Source organism: Diachasma alloeum, unplaced genomic scaffold (assembly GCF_001412515.2).
Source record: "Diachasma alloeum isolate Michigan unplaced genomic scaffold, Dall2.0 Dall_scaffold_00371, whole genome shotgun sequence".
In the NCBI taxonomy this organism is placed as follows: domain Eukaryota; kingdom Metazoa; phylum Arthropoda; class Insecta; order Hymenoptera; family Braconidae; genus Diachasma; species Diachasma alloeum.
In genome coordinates, this window is record NW_021680510.1 from 662,877 (window position 1) to 686,963 (window position 24,087).

General features: G+C 39.2%; 2 protein-coding genes across 4 annotated transcripts; one reads left to right on the forward strand and one right to left on the reverse strand.

Moving 5' to 3' along the window:
- Nucleotides 1–37: 37 nt before the first annotated feature.
- On the forward strand, nucleotides 38–23,187 carry LOC107041689 (DNA replication ATP-dependent helicase/nuclease DNA2). Its single transcript, XM_015262344.1, has 4 exons — nucleotides 38–169; nucleotides 235–998; nucleotides 2,082–3,360; nucleotides 21,414–23,187. Exons 1-4 carry the CDS (start codon nucleotides 140–142, stop codon nucleotides 23,097–23,099), a joined length of 3,759 nt encoding a protein of 1,252 aa, XP_015117830.1. The 5' UTR covers nucleotides 38–139; the 3' UTR covers nucleotides 23,100–23,187.
- On the reverse strand, nucleotides 6,288–19,634 carry LOC107041690. 3 transcript variants are annotated; one of them, XM_015262345.1, is made up of 5 exons: nucleotides 18,860–18,934; nucleotides 16,103–16,172; nucleotides 14,052–14,365; nucleotides 9,551–9,830; nucleotides 6,288–8,350 (listed from the first exon to the last, which is right to left on the reverse strand). In XM_015262345.1, the coding sequence occupies exons 3-5, from the start codon at nucleotides 14,353–14,355 to the stop codon at nucleotides 6,802–6,804; spliced, it is 2,133 nt and encodes a 710-aa protein (XP_015117831.1). In that variant the 5' UTR covers nucleotides 14,356–14,365; nucleotides 16,103–16,172; nucleotides 18,860–18,934; the 3' UTR covers nucleotides 6,288–6,801. The 3 variants fall into 3 exon arrangements, with proteins under 3 accessions (XP_015117831.1, XP_015117832.1, XP_015117833.1); XM_015262346.1 differs by lacking the exons at nucleotides 16,103–16,172; nucleotides 18,860–18,934 and adding an exon at nucleotides 19,524–19,634; XM_015262347.1 differs by lacking the exons at nucleotides 16,103–16,172; nucleotides 18,860–18,934 and adding an exon at nucleotides 18,418–18,655.
- Nucleotides 23,188–24,087: the final 900 nt, after the last annotated feature.

The window sequence follows — 24,087 nt, forward strand, 5'->3', positions numbered from 1 at the left end:
GACATTAGAGGGACTCACTCAGCTGAAACCCCTTCTCTCTCTCCTTTGTTTATAAATTTTCACGATAATTACGCGTTTTAGGCGCGAAAAACATTACACATGGCGACATAACCTTGGATGAAGACGATTGAACACAAAAATGGAAAAGAAACGTTTATCCTCATCAAAGGTAATTATTTTCTCATTTAATTCTCCTGCCCAATATTTTCTCCACTATTTATTTTTGGTGTTCAGCCATCGAAAGAGACTCTCAAACCGAAATCCAACGTGAACGACAGTCCCTCGGTCAACAGAACGGAGAAACGCCCGAGAGAATCAGATTGTGATACGAAATCTCCTTTAAAAATGAGGAAAACAATTCCTAATGATTCTGCCAGTGAATACAACAATATTATTGATCTGACTTTTGACTCTGATGAGAGTTTCAGTGGGTCGAAATCTCCGATTGAAGTGGTTGGGGACAAGGAGAATTCTCCGAAGAAGAACAAAGCCTCGGTGACCTTGAAAAGTGTCTGTGAGGCTGAGAAAACTGGAGACAGTGAGAAGATTATTCAAGAAGAGGGAAAGGGTCTTGAGAGACAGGACTCTTCTTGGATCGATGATGTTTTCGCACAATTTTCTGACTTTGAGGAGGAGAATGAGGAGGGCTCCGAGCAGACGACGAAGGGGTCTCAGATGAGTCAAATACTGCAAAGTGGGGACTCTGGATTGCAGTCGTTGGGACCCACTCAGAAATCGAATAGTCATGATAAGGGGGAAGGGAGGGAGAAGGAGGTTGATTATGGTGGAAAGGAGGTGGAGGAGAACTATCATGATGAGATTGATGAGCTATTTGATGATGACTGGGACCTGCAGAGCAAGTTCTGTCTGGATCTTTCCGATTTTACGAGGTGCACGATTATTGAAATTGAGAGGAAGAGAATGTGCCTTCATGTCACTGTTGCTGATCCAACACCAGAGTCCAATGCCACTGCACTGGTTATCTGCTCGGGTAGCTGGTAAGATTGAATTGTTTTTTATGGAATTGATTGCAGGATTTATATGATTTCGGAATTAATTTATTGGGTGATCCGTTTGGAGATTTTTTACTTTTGGAAATGCCTAGAAATGTCATGAAATATGCAGAATTATGTTTTTAAAAAAAGTCTGCATGTGTGCATAAAAAAAAAAGATTTTAATTTGATACGATCTCAAAATGAGACTTATGGAAGTCTCAACTTGCGACATTCGAAAATTTTGAAAATCTTAATTTGAGACTCGAAAATCTCAATTTTAGACTTGAAACTCAATTTGAAACTTGAAAATCTCAATTTAAACCCTGTGAAAGTCTTAAGTTCAGATTTTCGAAAGTCTCAAGTTAAAAATTTCGAATATCTCAAGTTCAAACTTTCGAATGTCTCAAGTTAAGATTTTCAAAAGTTTCGAGACATTCGAAAGGCTTGAAAATCTCAATTTAAACCCTGTGAAAGTCTTAAGTTGAAATTTTCGAAAGTCTCAAGTTAAGAGTTTCGAATATCTCAAGTTCAAACTTTCAAATGTCTCAAGTTAAGATTTTCAAAAGTTTCGAGACATTCGAAAAGCTTGAAAAATCTAAAATCTCAATTTCAACCCTTTGAAAGTCTCAAATTGAGATTCGAAAGTCTCAAATTAAGACTTTCAGAAGACGAACATTGAGATTTTAAAGTGTCAAACTGAGCCTTTCGAAATTTATTGTTTTGCATTGTTTGTGGTCGATGGTCGAATGGTCGAGTAATTATGGGCTCGATCTCAGCAATTCAGATACTAAAGTTCGTTTATTCCCAACTCAAAGTTTAACGGTTTAATTCGATCCAAGATTAGGCTAAATGTACTCCACAATGAACTACACTGGTAATGAGCTCTCGATCCTAGTGTGTTCTCGGTTTTTATCCAAAAATCGTGGCACACTTGCCTCGATTGTCTTTGCATTCGTATTACAAAACAGTCTCGTGTTCAAATACGACGCTGAATCGATAAACACCTAATTTCTTCATAATTATGCTGCGGAATATTCTGGCATACAAGTATTTGATTTGATCCACCAAATGCATTTGAATTTTCAGGGTGGACATGCTAATATCAGTCGGTGAATCGATAATAATAAAGGCAAAGAAGTCCTTCGGCGACTGGGTGGTGAACAACGAATGGGGCTACTGTATCACCCAGCCCGACATCCTCATCTCAGGTACAACAGTATCCTCAAGTCTCTTCTGCAACCGAAGAGCAGTCCTGGAGGCGCGTTTCCAAGGCCTCGACTGGCTCCCAAACCTGGACCCCGCTGACGCCGCAATGACCTGTGGAAAGATAGTCCACGAGGTCCTCCAGACAGCCCTCCGAGACAAGTTGTACACCGCCGAGGAGATAAGAGCCCTCTCCCAGAGGATCGTCAAACAACCCTCAACCATCCGAATGCTCTACGCTTCAGATGTCACATCAAAGGCCTTCCACGTGATGATCGAAGAGTACATACCGAAAATCTGCGAGTTCATAGAGCGTTACATCGAAGGAAAACAGCCAAAAATTCCTGACAAGAATTTCACAGGGCAAATTGTGCAAATTCGAGACATTGAGGAGAACGTTTGGCTGCCAACTTTGGGGCTGAAAGGGAAGATTGATGTGACAGTTGAAGTTAAGGTTCACAATTACCGACGAAGTGTTATGCCCCTCGAAATAAAAACAGGGAGAACTGTGTTCTCTAATCAGCACAAGGGTCAATTGTACCTTTACACGATGATGCTGAAGACACTGGGGTACGATGTGGACTCTGGTCTTCTCTTGTACATTAAGGACAATCAAATGCAAGAGATCAAGAGTTCGATACACGATCAGCGAGGGTTGATATCCATGAGAAACCTCTTGGCTCATTATCTCTCGAAACCATCAGCAACAATTTCGAACACTGGAGCCTCCAAGGAGAAGACGTCCGTTGAGCTGATGGATCTACCTGAACCCATTCATCATAACTTCTTCTGCAAGGAGATGTGTGCTTACAAGACTCTCTGCTGTGTCTTTGCTGAGGAAGATAAAAATCTATCCCTGAGTAATCATCATCCTATCTCGATTATCACTAGGAGTGTCATGGAGGAGCTGACGGAGGATCATATCAATTATGTGATCAAGTGGATCGCCATGTTGGAGATGGAGGAGGCGCAGTCTCAGGAGGATGTTGCTGATGATAGCATTTGGAACTTGACGCCGAAGGCCAGGGAGAAGAGGAAAACTGGACTCATGTGCATGGAGGTTTCTAAGGTCACAGTTGTTGAGGATGCGTTTCATCACGAGTTCGTCAGGAGCAAGGGGAACGAGGGGGAGGAGGAGTTTCCTGTGAAGGACTTTAGACAGGTAGAAGTGATGAATTTTTCATGCATGGGGAATTATTTGTAAGTGAGAAAAAGAAAATTTATAATTTTTTGTAGGGGGAGTGGGGCAAAATGAAGTAGTCGAAAAAATGACTCTTTGACGCAATTCAAGCAGTCAAACAATCAATTGAATTTCCCTAACAAGATTCGAAAAAAAATTAAGGTAATTATAGCGTGATCAGAGGGGGGAGGGGTCCAAAAAAAAAAAAGAAATTAATGAATTTTTTATAGACGAAAATCGTGTTTTATACACGACGACTTGAAATATGTGGGAAAAAATAGAAAAGTTATTAAAAGATATTTCAGACAAAAATGTTCGAAAAAGATTGAAAATTTGTGATTGAAATATCGGTTTTTTTGTTGAGCGATTGGTTTTCTGCGAGAAAACAATATATTCCCCTCCGTCCCACCTCCTACATGGCCACCCCGTCATAAATACCTTAACAAACACGAACAAAAAAAATTTGTTGAAAAAACAAATTTAGTTGTTATTTAAGGTACACTCCCTGATACTCTAGGACTCAAGTAATGTTGAATTAAGGCCCGGGTGGATCATCTTCCTAACGTTATCTCGATTATTTTTCCATCTTCTCAATGTAAAATATATCACTATTTTCATCGGATTTTACATCACACAGGAGTCCCTAAAAATTATGATTGTACAATCAACAAAAGTAGAAAAAAATACTGAACATTTTCAAAGAGCGCTTTTAATAAAGATTAAGAAATAAGTCTGATAGAGAGGAAATGCTGAATGGATAATTTATCATGGTACTAATGATCTGACAGCCATTGACTACTCTGACAAATGACGATCTAACAGCCATTAGATACATCAAATTATTAATTTGCAATTTCCTCGCTACTGGGTTTGGTTCCCAATATTATTCAAAAACGCTCTTTGAAATTGTTCAACATTTTTTCAACGTTTTTTTGATTGTACAATCATAATTTTTGGACACTCCAGGGCTATGTAAAACTAAATAGCAATTGGAGATTATTGGATTATGTGTAGGAATACTCAATAAAAACACATTAGTTTTATTCTTCAAAGTAAAACTCTTTAATGATCGCACGCAGAAGGTATATCTTTCTCCAACGAAGTCTCTAGGACGACTAACTAAAAGTCATGAGAGTTTTCACTCTCTGGACCCATTTGACAAAAGGCCCTTGTTTCAATTTTCTTCAGCCTCTCCTTTGTGACTCACCATGAGGACTGTTTTTCTTCACGTCTCTATTTTCTAAGAAAAGCCATAAATGTCACCCTGAGTGTTTGGGTGGAAAAGAGAAAATGTTTAACTAAACTAAGAAATTAATTTTTGTATTCAGGCATGAATTCCAACAGAGATCATTTCAGATTATCCTATTCCTATCGTAACAAGGAGAAAACCAATCGATCTCGAAATATCTCGAAAATCTCGAATAAGCGTAAGCGTAAGACTGAAACCAAAGCGCCACTACGTGAGGAGATGAGAAGGCGCGTGCGCGGCACGCGCGGCAGATCTCGGGTGGAAACAGTGAAAACTGAAAAAAAAAATTTCCACCGAGGATCAAAGTGTCAGATCTTGGATTTTTCCAGGGGGAAAGTCGACTTTCGCCAAAATCGAATTTTTTAGCCAGGTGAACGTTGATTCCAACTATTTGAGCGACGGGCTATTCAGAACTTTCAAAAGTATGTGGGAAAAGTGGAAATTGACAAAAAAAATTTTTTTACCGGGTGTCAAAATGTCAGATCTTGGATTTTTTCAGGGGGAAAGTCGGTCATAGGGTCACAAGGGTCACGAGGGTCAAAGTGTCAGATCTTGGATTTTTCCAGGGGGAAAGTCGACTTTCGCCAAAATCGAATTTTTTAGCCGGGTGAACGTTGATTCCAACTATTTGAGCGACGGGCTATTCAGAACTTTCAAAAGTATGTGGAAAAAGTGTAAACTGAAAAAGTTTTTTTTTTCAGATTTTCAAAGGGTCAGATTTTCCGTTTTTCCAAGGGGAATGTCGACTTTCGCCAAAATCGATTTTTTTAGCCGGGTGAACGTTGATTTCAACTATTTAAGCGACGAGCTATTCAGAACTCTCAAAAGTATCCTATTAAAAAAGGAGAAAAGAAATCGATCCCGAAATATCTCGAAAATCTCGAATAAGCGTAAGCGTAAGACTGAAACCGAAGCGCCACTACGTGAGGAGATGAGAAGGCGCGTGCGCAGCACGCGCGGCCGATCTCGTCAAAATAAAAAAAACAATCAAGATCACCTTTGAAAGATACTCCACCCGGGCCTTAATGTTTAATTTTTTTCAGAATTTTATCCCTTTCTAATATTCTTAGGTCCAGAACTAAGCAAATTCTCAATTTCAGACCCTAGTGGTTCTGTTTGAGAATCCAACGGTTCTTGATTGAGAAACTTTTCTCAGTGGAAATAAGTAGATTTTTGGTACTGAATTTGAGATTTTTCTTCTGAAATTACGTAATTTGCTTCTTATTCTCAGGATAATGCGTATTAGAAGAAGCATGGGTTTCCTAACATCCGCAACTTGGTTTTAGAAACTAGAAAATTTTTTCTCCCGTGCCGCTCAAAAATTTTATTGCACTCTAAAAATTACAATGTAGAATGTAAAAATGTAAAAAAAAATAGAACTCTATTAGATTCTCTCTGTCAACATTGTCTGCGAACTGACAATCGGGAAATTGTAATTGAAACAATCTCTAGCCCTGCTGTAGTATATTACCATACAAGTAAAAAAGTAGCTGTTAACGAGTGTGAGGGTTATACTGAGAAAAAAAATACTTTGGCTAAGGAATCATTTTCTAAGAGAAGAAATTATTCCTGGCAGTCATTCCCAGGTGGCCCATGTCCATCTCCAAATATTACAATCATATTGAATTATGAGATGATTATGCTACATATGACCTTGAATAAACACCCATTATTATTTTTCACTATCAAATTTGAGATCTTACACAAAATAATTTGAATAATTCTAAATGGTAATAATTGTCAATAGAGTTCATTCGGTCATTTGTAGCATAGCCATACCATAATTCAACACAGTTGTAATATTTGGAGATGGACTTGGACCATCTGGGACTGACTGGCCTGGAGAAATCTCTATATTATAAAAATCCAAATCTACTTCTGGTGATGAAAATTTGGTACTCGAAATGAAGACTCCAAAGTCCAGGGTCAGAAATGAACGGTCAAAAACCAAAGGTCAGGCACTACGGGTCACAAAGGTTCTAATGAAGATCAAAATAAGGATCAGAAGGGTCAGATTAAGGTTTACAAAGGTCAGAATAAGGGTCATGGAGGTCAAAGTAAGGGTCATGGGGTCATATGAGGCTCTCTCTATCGTACGATATTTTATAATGTTGATGAAAAAGAGGCGATTTGTCCTTTTTTTCACTCGTATTATAAAATATCGTCTTCCATTCTTACGAAATACAATGGCAGAACATTTTTATACCCTCGTTGAGGCATTTTGCGTTCTTCTCATACGAATCAGTCCTACTGATTTCCTCATTAGAAATACTGTAATTCCCTTTCCGATGGACTCTAATGGTCGCTTCAAATTTGCCCCCTCCGGGGGCCACTTCAAGCAAAAAAATATATCCTTCGACATGATTAGGATCATTTGGTGGATTATTCACATTAATAATTTTATCTGCTCTATGAATTTTTGTAATACTAAGCTTTGCACAGAGTCTTTTCCCGTCCTTAGATTTATAATCTTTAACAATATTCTCCACATATTGGAGAAACGCTTCAGCAGCTTCTTTAGCAATTTTGTCGCCTGTATTCCCAGGCTCTAAGGCAGTACAAGTGCACCAGTGGGAAGAAACCCCAACGTCTGCGCAACCTCTCTCAATTGGCACTGGTTTCAATAAACTCTGGCATGTCGGGCACCCAGAGCTGGCTTTAGCATCACCCCCAGCCTTAATCAGGACCTCACGAAAGGTCTCATAAAGATCATAAGGTGATGTCAGACGATGCCCATTGATACTGAGTGATTGAAATGCCCTTGGATTTTTTTTCATCCACTCCGGTAGTTTTAAGTAAATGAAAGGCAATCTCTCCGCGTACCAGCCGACAAGCGTGTTCCTGATTCCTCCCCAGCGCATACCATGATCACTCAAAAACACCATCAAAGCATCATTGGTGACGCCTGATTCAGCGAACTTTTCGAACATTTCTAAGAAATGATCGTCCATTGATGATGGCCCATTCACATTTTGATGGCTGACTGTATTTGTCCAGAAAAATCCGAAGTAAGGAGAGCCGAGGAATGTCTTGGCAAAGTTCAATGCAGAATCGTAAATCCTGTCGATTGTTAATTCAGGCCCTGTGCAGTATTTAGCATCGAACTTTTTTTTGAATTTCAAGAACTTCTCGGCAGCTATCATGTAGGGCCTGAGGTAATAATCAGTTGGGGGATTTACAAATCCGGCTTTGTGATAGTTAAATGTGCTAATGTCGATCCAGTCTTCGGCGTAGGCAGTGACGTAGCCGGCGTTTCTGAAATTGTACCATAAAAAAGGACAGTTGTCAAAGCCGTAGGCTTGCTGTGGTTGGCATTTCGCCAAGGCCGTCGAGGCATTCTGACCGGTGAGAATCGCCATCAGGTTTGGAAATGTATTGTCTCCCATTTTGTTGTATCCTTGGAGGTTGATCCAACCGGTATCCATCAGGTAGCGTCTCGTCTTTGGCAGGCTTCGTTGGAAGTTTAGGTTGGAGACACTGTCTAATCCTAAAACTAGAATGCTCATCTTTCTTCGTGCTTTGTTGCTTTGGTCGAAGGGTTTGGAGGTGATGAGTCTACTTTGAACCTTCGCGGGATTCCAAATGGGGTGAATATTCTCGTATAGAATGTCAGATCCACTGAGGTTGCCCTTTGAAATGTGCTTTGGTCTGCAAGTGAGCATGACGACTTCTAAATCAGGGGGAAGCTGCACGCGATTTTCGAAGTCTTGACATTCTCCTCGGCTGAAAGATATAGAAAGAATTAGCAGGCAAAACATCTTTGAAACGAAGTGGTAACAAGAAAGGAGTTGAAATTATACAGTTTATGGACTAAGGAATGGCATCAGTGAAGCTTTACAATGGTTCCCCGATTTTGATACCTCATGCATTTTTCTCTGATTTCTTTGGTTTGTTAAGGTGTTTGGAGAAGCCAGAAAAATGACTTAAATACTTATTTTCTTTTGCTACTTTCGAAGTATTTGGCTTGATTTGACATCTAAACCACCCGCCCTTGTCTTCCTCTCCTATCCATCCCCCCTGCGGTGCCACGAGGCCAGGATTGTCAGAAAATAATTGTGTTTTAAGGTATTATTCATTACAGAAATCCTAAAACTTACGGATGATATCTTACTACAATGTCAAAGCTTCTTCTGCGTGACAATATTTATCCTGATTCAACATATAAAATGCTCACTTCAATTAAAATTTACCTGGAACAACGTACGATCGTGTTGATTGAGATAACAACGTATTTAGTCATGAGAATAATTTTGAGTTTTGAGTAAACCAACGAATTTCTGGAGTTAGCAAACTTTTCAAATCAAATACTGTCATTATTGCGACAAATAAAGGAACTTCAATTCTAGTCAAGTTCGATTTCTCCCAATCAAATGTATCTCAAGACGAGATCACTGGTGTTCACTATGAAATCGTGTTTATTTGAAAATTAACAACCAAATGAAAGTTGGTTCAAATAAAATTCTTTTGATAGAATTAATTGCTTCTGTCAGCGCACAAATTTCACTGCATTTACGTTGAATTTTCACCAAAATCCCAAGTTGTTATATACCTACATGATCCTAAAATCGTCGTCAAAGGAAATGATTGGATGAGATTTGGATGAGGTAGAAGGGGAACCGGGATTACTCTCAATCTGAATAATCAGAAAATTTTTACTGAAAAACCGGAACAGGAAGACAAGGGCGGGTGGTTTACATGTGACATACAGACATGACCCTAAAAACAGAATTCCTTCACATTTCGTAACATTCTAGACAAATTAGAAATTCGAAAATAGAAAAAATCGGTCAAAAAAGGGGAAGACTAATTAACGTTTAAAGTAACAGTCACATGCTTTCGATCGGATAGGCTCGGTCTCCTGCTTGTTTTCAACTGCTTCAGACCAACTGAGATGGTTTCACCTGTTGTCCGACAGATACTTACTCGATTTTTGTATCCCACTCTTTCGGGAGGGGTTCCTTAGGGACAGGCCGTGTAATTGGAGACCAGCAACAGACGAACTTATCATAGCTCTTGGCAACTTTTTGGTCAATAACTAAGGAGAAAGAACCTTTCACATCCTTCTCAATGAAGCTTAGTAGAGGACCATCGGAACATGACTCGAAGTTATGTTTCTCTATGTACTGAATTATCGATGGGTCCGTAGCGTTTTTTGAGACCATATGGCATTTCGGATTCCAAACTAAGTATCCCTCACCTTTGTCTGCAATATTCAAACAAGAGAATTGAATGGATGTGCGATGCAAAGGAATCAATCGAAATAGAAGGTGTTTGATTCTCATTCAAGCTCATTTTGAAAAAGATAGTTTGGAATTTAGCAGAGAATTGGGTGTCCCAAATTAAAAGTCACATCAAAATAACTCAAGGGTAGCTCCGATGAAAAAATTTTTCGAACGACAGTTGCATCGTTTTTGGGGACAAATTTAATGGCAATAAGATTTATTGAATGCCGATGGAACCTTCGCAACTACGTGAATCACGGCTGGAACCATCATAGGGAACATAACTTTTCCACCCCAAAAAGTTTGAGCTTATCCCAGAACAAATTCAACGAGTGTCCATTTATCTAAATTGATCGATTTTTTGGCTCAGAATTGAGGAAAACCTTATCAATTGCGATAATGTATGGTAAATCAGTTACTGAACCTGCGTTCAGACCTCCTTTCTGTCAGACCCTTCAGACGTGACACAATCGTCGAAAGAAGTTTGTAAACAACGGGAAGTTGCATCCCATATAGATAGAATTACACAGGATTCAACTTCACACTGTTCACGATAGTATATTTCAGTACTTGTTGGGAAATTTCGTCCTTAACGTGTGTGGTTACATCACTCGCCTTCGGCTCATGCTGTAAACCCCACACACGTTAAAGACGATATTGCCCCACACGTGCTGAAATATACTATTTCATCACAAGGTCCACAAAGTATTTTCTGACGAATGTGATTAATAGTATATTTCGTCACTAGGCCGAAAGAAACTTTTCTGGCGAATATGAGCTAGAAAAGTTTTTTTTGGCCATATGACGAACAGTATTTTTTGTTATGACGGCCGTAGGCAGAGATTCACGGCCGCGGAGCGGAGCGGAGCGTCCGTGAAGCGCTGCCTCACGGCCGGAATGACAAAAAGCCATATTCGTCAGAAAATACTTTTGGACCGTGTGATGAATGCAATTTTTCGTCAGAAGGCCCGTAAACCGCGATCTAACCGAGTGAAGCGAGGTTAGACTCGCGATTTACCGGGCCTTCTCACGAAAAGTTATTTATGCCACTCATGCCTGAAACCGGCTGGATTACACACTCGACGCTTCGCGTCTCGTGTCTAATTCAGCCGGTTTCAGGCTTCGTGACATAAAATTTTGTTCAGTACTTGTTGGGAAATTTTGTCCTTAACGTGTGTAGTTACATCACTCGCCTTCGGCTCATGCTGTAAACCCCACACACGTTAAAGACGAAATTTGCCCACACGAGCTGAAATATACTATTTGGCGATTGTACATCAGGAGCAGAGGTGTCAGATGTGGCAAAGTATCGTCACACTGGCGATGCTGGAGCCTGTGCGGTGAGACAAATTTTCCATATCTGGCAACTCTGCTCCTAACAAGGGGCTAGTAACCGAGGGGCTAATAACTTCGAGATCGAGTGACACCATGACTGCAGACTGCAATCGATTTCACCTGACGACATCAGTGATTTCAATGACTGCATTGAATTCACGATTTCATTGATTTCAAGCATGATTTCCAGTGATTTGACATGACTCATCATGATTTCATTGACTCTATTCGACTGAAATCAATGATTTCTACGTAATTTAAATCGTAATTGAAAACTCAATGAGCCGAAATTGAAAGAATAATCGAGATCAAATAATTATTTATCAAAACGATTGATTTTATTTTCATATAACATTTAACGAACGCTTACAAATTATTATTATTTCTAATAAACGAATGAACAATACTAGAAGTACTTTTTAACTTCTCTCAAAATTTTTTGGTCAATTTTCAAGTGCCCTTCATCATCAAACGTTGGAGGTGAAATTGTTTTTCGATATTGTTTAATATCAACATAGCTCTGAGACGTTATTGGCTGTGACAGTAACGTATCTGAATTTGTCTTTAAAATGTACCAACAACACAAAACACTTATATCTCTTTTGTTACCATCAATACGCGCGTATGAGCCAGAAAATTCTCGGAGGAAAAATTCCAGAACGAGTGTAGAGCGTGGTGTATTTTCGGTCGAGGGATTCCCTCGTGATTTCATGGATTTCATTGACTGCAAATGATTTCATTGTGACTTCAAGAAATGATTCCATGAATGGGAATCACTAGATTTCTATGATTTCACTGATGTCAGCGATTTCAGTGATTTCATAGGTGACTCCAAATTGATTTCAGCACCATGATTTCAGGAGTTACTAGCCCCTCGCTAGTAACTTTGGAAATTACGGTGCCACTTACAGGTGTAATCGTTTGGAAATCATGGAAAACGCACGATTTCTAATTGGTAAGTCGTGATTTCCAACCTTTGGCAATCATTAGCAATCAATGAAAACTAAAGGAAAATTCTACCCTGTGGACTGCGAACTAGCATCTTTTTCCAACTCAACAAAAAAAAGTGTTCCTCGCCGAAATTCACATTTTTCCCCAATCTATTCCGAGTAAGGAGTCCTATCGTAAAAAGGAGAAAAGAAATCGATCTCGAAATATCTCGAACATCTCGAGTAAGCGTAAATGTAAGACTGAAACCGAAGCGCCACTACGTGAGGAGATGAGAAGGCGCGTGCGCAGCACGCGCGGCCGATCTCGTGTGGAAAAAGTGAAAACTGAAAAAAAAATGTTTTCACCGGGGGCTAAAGTGTCAGATCTTGGATTTTTTTCAGGGGGAAAGTCGGCCAAAGGGTAACAAGGGTCACGAGGGCCACAGTGTCAGATCTTGGATTTTTCCAGGGGGAAAGTCGACTTTCGCCAAATTCGAATTTTTTAACCGGCTGAAAGTTGATTCCAACTATTTAAGCGACGGGCTATTCAGAACTCTTAAAAGTATGTGGAAAAAGTGAAAACTGAAAAAAAAAAAAAATTTTCAGATTTTCAAAGGGTCAGATTTTCCGTTTTTCCAGGGGGAAAGTCGACTTTCGCCAAATTCGAATTTTTTAACCGGCTGAAAGTTGATTCCAACTATTTAAGCGACGGGCTATTCAGAACTCTTAAAAGTATGTGGAAAAAGTGAAAACTGAAAAAAAAAAAAAATTTTCAGATTTTCAAAGGGTCAGATTTTCCGTTTTTCCAGGGGGAAAGTCGACTTTCGCCAAATTCGAATTTTTTAACCGGCTGAAAGTTGATTCCAACTATTTAAGCGACGGGCTATTCAGAACTCTCAAAAGTATGGAAAAAGTAAAAACTGAAAAAGTTTTTTTTTCACCCCGAGCCAAAGGGTCAGATTTTGGTTTTTTCCAGGGGGAACGTCGACTTTCGCCAAAATCGAATTTTTTAGCCGAGTGAACGTCGATTCCAACTATTTGAGCGACGGGTATTCAGAACTCTCAAAAGTATCCTATCGTAAAAAGGAGAAAAGAAATCGATCCCAAAATATCTCTAAAATCTCGAATAAGCGTAAGCGTAAGACTGAAACCGAAGCACCACTACGCGAGGAGATGAGAAGGCGCGTGCGCAGTACGCGCGGCCGATCTCGTTTGCGAAAAAGTAAACAAATATTGCTAAAGTGATGATTTATTTTAAAAAACTTTCAATAGACAATTCATTTATTAGCAGAAGGTGTTTTGAATGAATTTCTATTGAATTCAATAAACCAATGAATTTTGGAAGAAGAAAAAAATTTTGATTTTTGAAAAATGTGCCAGTGTTTTTTTGCGGAACAAAGTTATGGAAGTCATTGATTTCCATTCCATGAAATCATTGGAAATCACGAATAAAAATGTTGGAAGTCGTGGAAATCATTTTGAAATTCGATTCCATTTGGAAATTCTTGTGTCACTCAAACTCGCAGTTACAGTTCCCTTGGCTCCTGATGTACCATTTGTCTGTAGCCTGACTCTCCTGACTTATGACGTTTCTGACATCTGAATGGTCTCGTAGAAAGGAACTCTGACCTCATGTTAAGTTCTTGATTTACCATGCATTATCGCAATTGACAAGTTTCTCCTCAATTCTGAGCCCAAAAATCGATCAATTTAGATAAATGTGTGCTTGTTGAGTTTGTATTGGGACCATCCCAATTTGAGAGCTGACTTGTTCATCTTGATATGGACTGAATGCATCATATGGCAGAAAGCAAACGAATAAGCAAATAAATGACAAGTACTAGGATAATTGAAGATTCAGTTTAATCCCAATGAAAATGCGATAAAGCGAACAAGGATTACAACTGAGTGGAACACAGAGCCCCTCATAAAACTCACCATCTTCTAGATTATGCAGTTCGGGCACAGAACGTCCAAAATATAAGTAAAGTGAAGTAATGAGGAGAGCGAGGAATAGCAATGCGACAGCGCGTTGTTTCTTTCGGAAAAATTCGATGGGGCTGTAGCAAGTTGATCTCAGAATATTTCGGGGTTTGCCTCTAGTAGAACAATCTTCCTTTTCCTTTGAGCTCAGTAGTGCTCGGGTTAGTAGTGTTTCATTCTCTCCTTCATCCAAATAGGTTCTCTCCTCTTCATCATTAGAACGTTCGTTCTCCAGCTCAATTTCGGCTGAACTAGTCATGATGGTTCACCTTTAACAATTTCATCTCATATCATTTTAGCGCAACCACGAAATTGAATTGATGGTGGAGACATCGCAAGGCGTTTCTCGGTCTCTGAAATGAACCGCATAAATAAGAAGTAATTCTAATGAAATGAGAGAGAAAAGGAGGTTCCGTTGAGGAGATCTAAATAAAAGAGGTAGAAAATTTACCTCTGTTACTGAAAATTGATTCGACAGAAATAGTTGATTACACGATTGAACATAGTAATCGGAGACCATATCGAGATAATTTAAAAATTTATTTCATTTCAAGGCCCGGGTGTACTATCTTTCGAACGTTATCTCGATGTTTTTTTCATCTTTCATCATCTGAAATTGTCAACTGAGTGCTGCATCATGCAGAAGTTTTGAAAAATTATGAATGAGTAATCAAAAAAAAGTAGAAAAAATTCTAAATTTTTTCAAAGAGCATTTTTAATTTGTAATCAGAATAAGTTGAATAACAAGAAATTGAAAAATGTATCTGATTGACGGTGACAAATAGCGGCCTGTCACCCAATATCATGCAGGGGGAAGACTGATTTCGTAAATCTTTTTCCACACTGCACAGAGGCATTTATTACGGAAAAGGCTCTTTGAAAAAAGTTTTAATATTTTGGAGAATTTTTTAATCACACTTTTATCACATAAAAATGGCAGATGACTACATACCACTATTTTGAAAATTGAGATACCTAGCTGTCTTCCCAGGAGAAAACACAATTCTAAAGATTCATATAAACGCAGGGGTTCCGTTTCCCCTTAAGGGGTACCAGAGAGGCGGTAATTTTCCAAATTTTCAAACAAATTTCCTGCCAAAAGTTATCAATATTTTTACAAATCGAAGCACATTAATCTCCAGGAGATGATGATGAAGATCAATGTTCTTTGGGTTTGAAAAATACTAATAACTTTGAGCAGGAAATTTGTTTGAAAGTTTGAGGAAACGGTCGTCTTCTGTTACCCCTTAACACTCCGTTGGTGTTGCAAAAGTTACGAACGCCGTCGGTCGCGCCGTGACCGCCGCGCCGTACCAACATAAATCAACAAAAGGACAAATTTTGAAGATCTAGGAAAAATCTTTAAAAAATCAAGAGTGATATAGATTGTATACTTGAAGAAGCGTTTGCTTTAATTATTCAAGCCCAAAGCAGCCATGATTTTTCGAAAATTCGCCTTATGCACGGTATACGGCCCGGAGTTTCGGTATAAGCCCGGTGGCTTGGCGCAGTGGGCAAGTTCGTTGCCTCACATGCGAAAGGTTCCGAGTTCAAATCCCGGCCGGGTAGAATGGTGCGATCTAACCATTTAAAGTCTTGATCATCATCGCAGTATACCCTAACCGGGTCGAAGCGATGTAAAATAACGATAAAAAATGAGAGTTTCGATATAAAACTCTGAAAATTAGTACTTATGATATTTTTGGCCAATCTTTTCATTGATAGGACTTCTGGACTACTTTAAAATGAGATGTTAAATTTTTTCAAATTTTTCTGAGGCTTTGCTGCAGCGTAAATTAAAAAGTCGGAAAACGTGGAGTGTTAAGAGATAAGATATTTAGCGCAGGAAATGAGTTTTGTTATATTATGTCGATATTTTTGTTGGTGTGGAAGTAGGTCAGCGTAAATTGGGATATGAGGGGCGTAAGTTCGACTTGAAATAAAAAAGACGTAAGTGGAAGTGGACCCTTGGTGAAAAATAAAAGATAGATTTTCGTGGTAATTACCATAACTTTCCTGTATCATCCTAGTAGATTATATACAGGAGAGGCAATCATAGAGGTCCAGTGGAACACACTGAGAGAAAAACGACAAAGTTCTCAAACAAGTCTTACTTGTCCCAACAAAATAGTTTTTTGAAAATGATCAAAAAAGGATTTTTTGTGCGAAACATGCAGAGAGTGCGCCGGAATGAAAAATTTTTGTCGCAAAAATAGATTTAGTAGTTTAAAAAAAAATGCATTCTCTGCCAAAAAGTCCTCAACAATTTCTCATGGGTTACGGTAACTATGGCCGGAGAAGCGATTACTACAATGGAATGTAGTCATTGTTACTATTTTATAGTTCCGCTCACGATAGATTTGTCGTGGTTACTTTTGAACTTTGGTTAGTTTAACTGCATTTTTTTTTATTATTCAATTTTAACTGCATTTTGATTTGCAAAAATTACGCTTGTGAAATTACTATAATGTTATGTGCCGCATACAAAAAAAAAATCGTATCGTTCACCAAAACTGCCTCAACTATTTTCTTATAGTAAATCGAACTTCAGATTTTTCTCTCAGTGTAGCACTACTCCTTCGTTGTTCGATTCTCCCATATGTATTTTGCTCCCGAAAAATCTTTGTTTTAGGCGAAACAAGGAATAGTAGTTTTTCGTTTCGGCTGTCTAAGATCCGTGGAGTACAGACGTTTCTTCCTCGTGCCATTTTAAAGAATAAAAGATTTCAAGTTTAATCCACTGCATTGAGTACTCATTTATATATCCCACTACCAATAGTGTCAATTTAAAACCAATTTTTTTAAAGTAATATTTGAAACTTATTTGGTTAGAGAAACAATTGCAGAGCTAGAGGGAATAGTACATTAGAGTACAAGGGCACAAATTTCGTTTTCAACGAATGTGTAGTTTACAGGCCGAGCCGAAGGCGAGGTCTGTACACACATTTGTTGAAAACGAAATTTATTACCGAGTGCTCTATAATATTTTATGTCAAGTCGTGCACAAGTCGAGTGTTGAGCAGGCTGCGCGAAGCGCAGCGTGCGATAAACTCGACTTATTGCACGGCGCGACATAAATTATCAAAAGCTAGGGGGAAATAACCGCTGTAATTTTAATTGGGAAGTACTTCATGTTATTGAATACTGAACTTCGATTGGTCCAGGGGAGGCCAGATCCGATTACCAAAAATAAGGAGCTATAATACCCCAAGACCTTCAAAATTATCGGATATTTCCCGAATATTTTGTTACATAGCTACGAGAGGGATCAGTTTTGGCGTAGCGCGAGGGATTTTACTGCAAAACTGATCTCGACCGTTGATATGCAGGAAAACTTGAGGGAAATATCCGATGAATTTTGAAGGTCGAGGGGTATTCGGAGGACAATTTCTTCAATTCTGATTTTGGCCGATCAGAGTGCAGTGTTCGGGGTTACGGGACATATTTTACCAAAATGTGAGGAATACCTGTCAAATTCGTAGAAGACAATTGGCAGGCTGCAGGGAAATTATCAGTCTGATAATTTCCCTGCAGCCAGGGAAATTAGTGTGAAACGCGTCACGTGACCCCGAATACTGCACTCTGATTGGTCAAAATCAGAATTAAGGAAATTGTCAGTTGTGATACCCCAAGAGTTTCAAAATTATCAGGTATTTTGCGATAGGTTCGTTGCAAACAAACGAAGGAGTCAAGTTTTTTAGGAAAAATCACTCGTGATTATACAGCCTGACTCGCTATACAGCCTGACATAACGTTTGTGGTTATTAATTTCCTGAGGGTTTTAGTCTCCTTCCTTCAGGCTAAAAAATCACGAGTGCACGGAGAGAAATGTGCAGTAAAAATTACGGAACTCACAATTCGCTCATCGATTACGGAATCGACTCAGAAAATTTAAGTACCGGTATCGGAATTTTTCACAGGAGATTCAGATGAAAATTACCGAACGCTCTGAAAAAATTCCATGACAGTTCCGTAAAATTTCCTACAACCACATTTCGCTCCGGAATTACGTAATTTTTATTGAATATTTCTCCCCGTGTGTGAAGCACGATTTTTCTTCCTAAAAGACTTAACGCCTTCGGTTGTACGTAACGTTTGTACTCACTAATTTCCTGTTTTAGATCAGTTATAATTCCAAAATATTGTTATAATTTCAACACTTTTGCGAGTTTTTACACAGTTAACACTTGGTTTTTATCAATGATGTTTGAGTCCATTCGTCTACTACTGATAGAAGTTTCTTTCTTCTACTAATTTTGAATTCACATGATTTATGAATATCTAAATTTATCGTAAAGTTTGAATTAATTTGAGTTCTTACCGAACAGCTCAAGACACAAGGAAATTTCATCCAAATTTCAATAAAAACTTCCTCGTTGTCATTTCTGGTAAACTTCGATTGCGAATCAAGATAAATGTCCTATTGGAAATGGGAAGTTAAATTATTTAAAACACTGTGAATTTGAATCTAACTACTGTTCTTTATTAAAATCGCAAGAGGAAGAAAAACGTCTGTACTCTACGAACTGCTCTAGCAGACTAAATACCGGTCACAAAGACCAAAAGAATATCGTCACTTATCGATAAAGAGCTCTCAGCTCTTTCTCGCCATGGAGTACTTGTTTATGTTTATATTAACTCTCCGGCACTCTCTACGTCGATTGGTTTTTGTACGCAGAATCTCATTGAATCAATTCTTAGAAAATGAAGCTATATAATCCAACATGTCCAATCAAAATTTATTCTACTTTGGATTTTAATACCGGTTGGCGGTTCATGTTCCGACAATCACCGGAAAAATCAATCCGTTCGTTCACTCTTCTTTGCCGAAGGCTGGCTGACGACTGAGGAAAGCTTCAATCGAAATGCGGTGCCGGGACGATGTGTGACAATTTTAAAGGTGTTTACTTTTGATTGTTATTGAAAACTGTCTATGTAAACATCTTGCAATAATGTTGGCATGCAATTAATTGCATAATGTGGGTTTTGAGAATTGTTTTGCCCTCAATTGGACATATGACCGCCTTCTAAAAGAAGTCGAGTCAGCTTTGTTTTGCTGATTTGGCGTTTTATCATGGAACTCTTTCAATCAGGGTCAATATTCCGAGTGAAATAATTCAATGTAAGAGTTTAAAATGTTTTTGGGTACCGAAGCCAGGAAAATTTGATTTTGGGAAAACCGAAAAAAACGAAAAAAAAATTAAAAAAGGGGGTTTTCCTTCTGATCGTCAACTATTCAAAATAAAGACTTTTCAGGCATAATGCAGAGACAGTCAAAAGGGGAAACCCTTTTTTTCGGTTTTTTCGTTTTTTTTCGATTTTCTCATGATCTATATAATATATAGATCTATATAATGGATCGTAAAACGGAAGCTTAACTTTGTTCTTGGGAGTCTCACAAACATTTTCAAAAAAAAGGGTTCTTACGTCAATGACTAGTACTTTTCGTTGTTTCTTCGTCCCTAACTCGCTGAAGTCTATCACTGCGGAGTTTTGAATGATCTTTATTAAACAACCAACATATTGATGATTTGCGAACTATTGATTCTTGGCCTGAAGTATCTGAAACTATAATGAATGGACTTTCTGGATCCATACGATAATAAACACATACGGCATTTGTCGGGGAGTAAGTAAATGGGGGATTCTCAGAAAAACCAGTATGGCAGTGAGTGCGGCATTTTATTATCATCACTGGCAGGCGTGTCAATTTCAAAATCTCGAATTACTTGTACGGTTCGCACTACGCCAGAGTTCGAATTAATGGCATTAAAACAAATATTTCAAGCTATCATTGAATTCATTTGATATTTAAAGATATCCCCGGAATTCTGATTTTCGAAAAATATAAAATTTTTGCTAATTTTCAAATAAACCAAAATAACGATTATTGCTATCGCCTTCATCTTCGAATTTGGTCAAAAGGACATGTAAACAATTTTTTAAGCCACCATTGAATCAATTCAGAACATTTTTTTTAGTTATCGTAAGACAACCAATTTTCGAAAAAAATCGAAAATTAAAAAGACTAATCCAGGAATTAAATTGTATTTATCGGCAGTTGATAGGGCTCAACAATATTTACATGTAAAAGAAAAGATTCAATTCTATCCATTCATTAGCGGACAATTGAAGCAAAATTTTGTTTTTCGTACGTACACATATATATTCACGCGTACGGACGAGGTCCAAAAATTGCATTTTTTGACTTTTTGGATCCCACTGGGTCGATATAACAGAAAAAATTCAAAACTTTGGGACGATTACAATGCTTCCATTCGGAAACAATATGAAAAGGAGAGATACGTCCGCGAATAACTAGGAAAGCAGTTAAAAGAATAACGAGTAAGAAAGAGCCGATCGTACATGAAGGTAATCGAGAGGGAGAATAGTATATTCCGTAACGAGTGCAAAAAAGTGTTTTTTGGCGAGTCGGAGGTTTATATCACGAGCCGAAGGCGAGTGATATAATCCCACGAGGTAAAAAACATTTTTTCACGAGTTACGAACAATATTTTTCATCACAATGTGGCGGAAACTGGACTTTTAGGCACGCGGAGCGTGCTCAAAAGTTCACTTTCCGTCACAGCGTGATGAAAAGTATATTATTTCATCACGCTGTGCAAAAAAGTTACTTTTTCGGCGCGCTTCACGTGCCTAAAACGACCCTTTTCCACCCATTGTGATGAAAAATATCGTTCGATGCTCACGGGAAGAGTGCTTTGCGGCTCGTGGGATTATATCACTTGCCTTCGGCTCGTGCTATAATCCTACGAGCCAAAAAACACTTTTCTACACTCGTATCGAAATATACTATTTCTTCACAATGTCCGCAAACGGCGTTTGACGGACACGACGTGAAATGAAAAGAACACATACGTAACAATATTTAGTTACTGTAACATAAAAAAATGGAAATTTAAATTTGAGCGATTACAAGCGAGCGTTCGTAATTATTGTACTGGATTCGCCGGTCATGAAAATAACCGGGGAATCCGGATTTTTTTCATATGTAATTTCATAAATTGCATAAAAATGCATAAATTGCGTAAAATGCATAAATTTCATAAATGTCCCTAGAAGGTGGGATGAATCGTAAGCAATGCTCTTTGCGTAATTTCATATGTAATTTCATAAAGTGTATAAAAATGCATAAAATGCATAAATTACATCAATTTCACATGTAATTTCATAAAGTGCATAACAATGCATAAAATCCATAAAATGCATAAATTGCATAATTTTTTCAACTTTTTTTGCTTCCATTTGGAAGCAAAAACCTCTTCAATAATTAATATTCGCCCCTGTTTCCCCCAGGTATTTCGCGGCGATGAATACGTAACAGTAAGCAGTGCCAAGCGCTTCCACATCGCCTCAGGCTTCCTGAACTCCGTCACTAAGACCTCCCTAACCCTTCGTCTAGACCGAGACCTAACAAAGCGCAACAAGGAGATTTACTCTATAGACATGCTTTCGATCCGCAGTCAGCTGTACCGAATCCTGGGGACCCTGGCAACCCTCTTGAGCTCCAACGACATCACTCGTCGAATGCGCCGTCTGATAATCGACAAGGAGCCCGCAAGGTTCACCGAGCCCCTGCCCCGTGACTTTGACACCCCAGGAGCCCGTGAAATCCTCGCCAGACTGAACAAGTACCAGCAAGAAGCCCTGATAGCTGTTTTGACAGCCAACGACTACGTTCTCATCAAGGGAATGCCTGGCACAGGGAAGACCGAGACCCTAGTAGCCCTCATCGAGCTCCTCTCCTACTTGGGAAAATCGGTAATCATCACTGCTCACACGCACAATGCAGTCGACAACATCCTCTTGAAGCTAGACCAGAGAAAGGTGGACTTCATGCGACTGGGGAGTGACCACAGACTCCACCCAGAGCTCGTCCACAAGTCCGAGTCAGTATTAATCAAGGACTGTGATACTCCTGAGAAGCTGGGGCTCGTCTATGGCAAACAGAAGATTGTCGGAGTCACGTGTCTGGGTGCAGGCCACTTCCTCCTAACCAAACGAACATTCGATTACTGCGTTGTTGACGAGTGCACCCAGGTGCTTCAACCAGTACTTCTTAAACCTCTTTATAGTGCCCAGAAGTTCGTCTTCGTGGGAGATCCTCAGCAGCTGCCAGCAGTGATAAAGAGTGTGGAGGCGAGGAAGCTGGGGATGGATGAGGACATCTTCAATCGTCTGGACAGCCCCAACAACACCAGGAGCCTGAGACTCCAGTACAGGATGAATCAGACGATAATGAATCTTGCGAATGACTTCATGTACAAGGGGGAGCTCTGCGCTGGGAATGAGACTGTTGCCAATGCCACTTTGAGGTTCAAGCATCCTGAGAGGGTGGCCAAGTGTGAGGAGTGGGTGCAGAGGGCTCTCGATAACTCTTTGGAGAGGGCTGTGACGGTTTTGAATACTGGGGAGACTGTCAATTTAATTGCTCACACGAGACTTGAGAGAAATTCTTTTCTCAAAATGAGGGAGCAGAGCGAGGAGAATGCCAAGAGCACTGTCAATTGGTACGAAATTGTTGTTATTCAGCGTCTTGTTACTGCTCTGGTGAATGGGGGGATCAGCCCTGAGGAGATTGGTGTTATTGCTCCGTTCAGGGCGCAGATCAATCTGCTGAGGACCATCATCAAGGAGGAGGTGGAGATCAATACTGTGGATCAGTATCAGGGAAGGGATAAGAGTGTCATCGTGTTCTCGTGCACGAAGAGCAACAGGAGGGCTCTGGAGCTCAAGTCACCTTCGGAGTATAGGGTCTTGGAGGATCCCAAGAGGCTGAATGTGGCTGTGACGAGAGCTAAACATAAGATTATTATTGTTGGAGATGTACCCCTGCTGCTGGATTATGGGGTGTCTACCAAGGAGTTGTTTAGTATTCTGGGGAAGGATGTGCGGGATCTGAAGGATAATGTCGATGGGTTTTCTTGGGACAGACTTTTTAAGAGCTTGGTGGAGTCCAGGGGGTGCGAGGGGAGCCAATGAGGCGGCGGGTGGGAAGGATTATTCATCAATTCAGTAGCGAAGTGGTAGAACGGTTCAAGTCAATTCTGACTATTGACCAGTTTTCAATGAATAGTTCGGAATCTAAGGGAGATAGCAAAATTTTTGTCATAACCTTTTTTGTATAGCCGATTGAGGGCTACAACAAATGTGATTATGAATATTTCGCTATCTCCTTTAGATTGGGAGATATTCGTAAAAAACGCAACTGGGAGATTAGTCGATTTAAATCGTTTTACCACTTCGCTACTGAATTGTTCATTCAATTTCGTGGGAAGAGTGGTTTAGATGATTTTGTTGTAAAATATCCTGTTTTGGGGATAATTCTGTAGCGAAGGGGTACAACGGTTCAAGTCGATTTTGTTTATTGGCCAGTTTTCAATGAATATCTTGGAGTCTAAGGGAGATAGCTAAATTTTTATCAAGCACTTTTTCTGTCGCTATCAACTTATTCCAGAAAAAGGTTATTACGAAAATTTCGTTATTTTTTGTTTTACTTAAATAGTTTTACCGCTTCGCTATGGAATTCGCAACTGAGAATGTAGATTGTTTGTAACAGAATGGAAGAGTTTGTTTGTCGTCGTGACTTATCTCATTGATGACTGAATTATCTTGGGTTTTGAGAAAATGTGAGACCTTTTTTTTGAAATTATCTTAAACATTGTTCAGTTTCAATCAACCAAAGTTAAGGTGAATTGCCTTGAATAACTAATTTCAGTGGAAAATTATCTTATTAAGCAAACATTCAAATGAAAAATGTCAAGTCTCTTTCGGAGTATAGAGTTTTGGAGGATCCCAAGAGACTGAATGTAGCCGTGACTATAGTTAAGCATAAGATCATCATTGTTAGAGATGTGCCTCGGCTGTTCGATTATGGAGTCCAGGGGGTGCGAGGGGAGTCAATGAGATTGACTGGAGTCATTCATTGTTCATTCAATTTCTTGGGAAGACTGGTTTAGATGTTTTGTCA

Bases quoted from the DNA above. Each gene is read 5' to 3' on its own strand.
- LOC107041689 (XM_015262344.1), top strand. From the start codon at position 140: ATGGAAAAGAAACGTTTATCCTCATCAAAG. The intron at 170-234 runs GTAATTATTTTC...TTTGGTGTTCAG, and splicing joins AACGTTTATCCTCATCAAAG to CCATCGAAAGAGACTCTCAA. The intron at 999-2,081 runs GTAAGATTGAAT...TTGAATTTTCAG, and splicing joins GTTATCTGCTCGGGTAGCTG to GGTGGACATGCTAATATCAG.
- LOC107041690 (XM_015262346.1), bottom strand. From the start codon at position 14,355: ATGACTAGTTCAGCCGAAATTGAGCTGGAGAACGAACGTTCTAATGAT. The intron at 9,831-14,051 runs GTGAGTTTTATG...TGAATATTGCAG, and splicing joins ACTGCATAATCTAGAAGATG to ACAAAGGTGAGGGATACTTA. The intron at 8,351-9,550 runs GTAAGTATCTGT...TATATCTTTCAG, and splicing joins GAGTGGGATACAAAAATCGA to CCGAGGAGAATGTCAAGACT.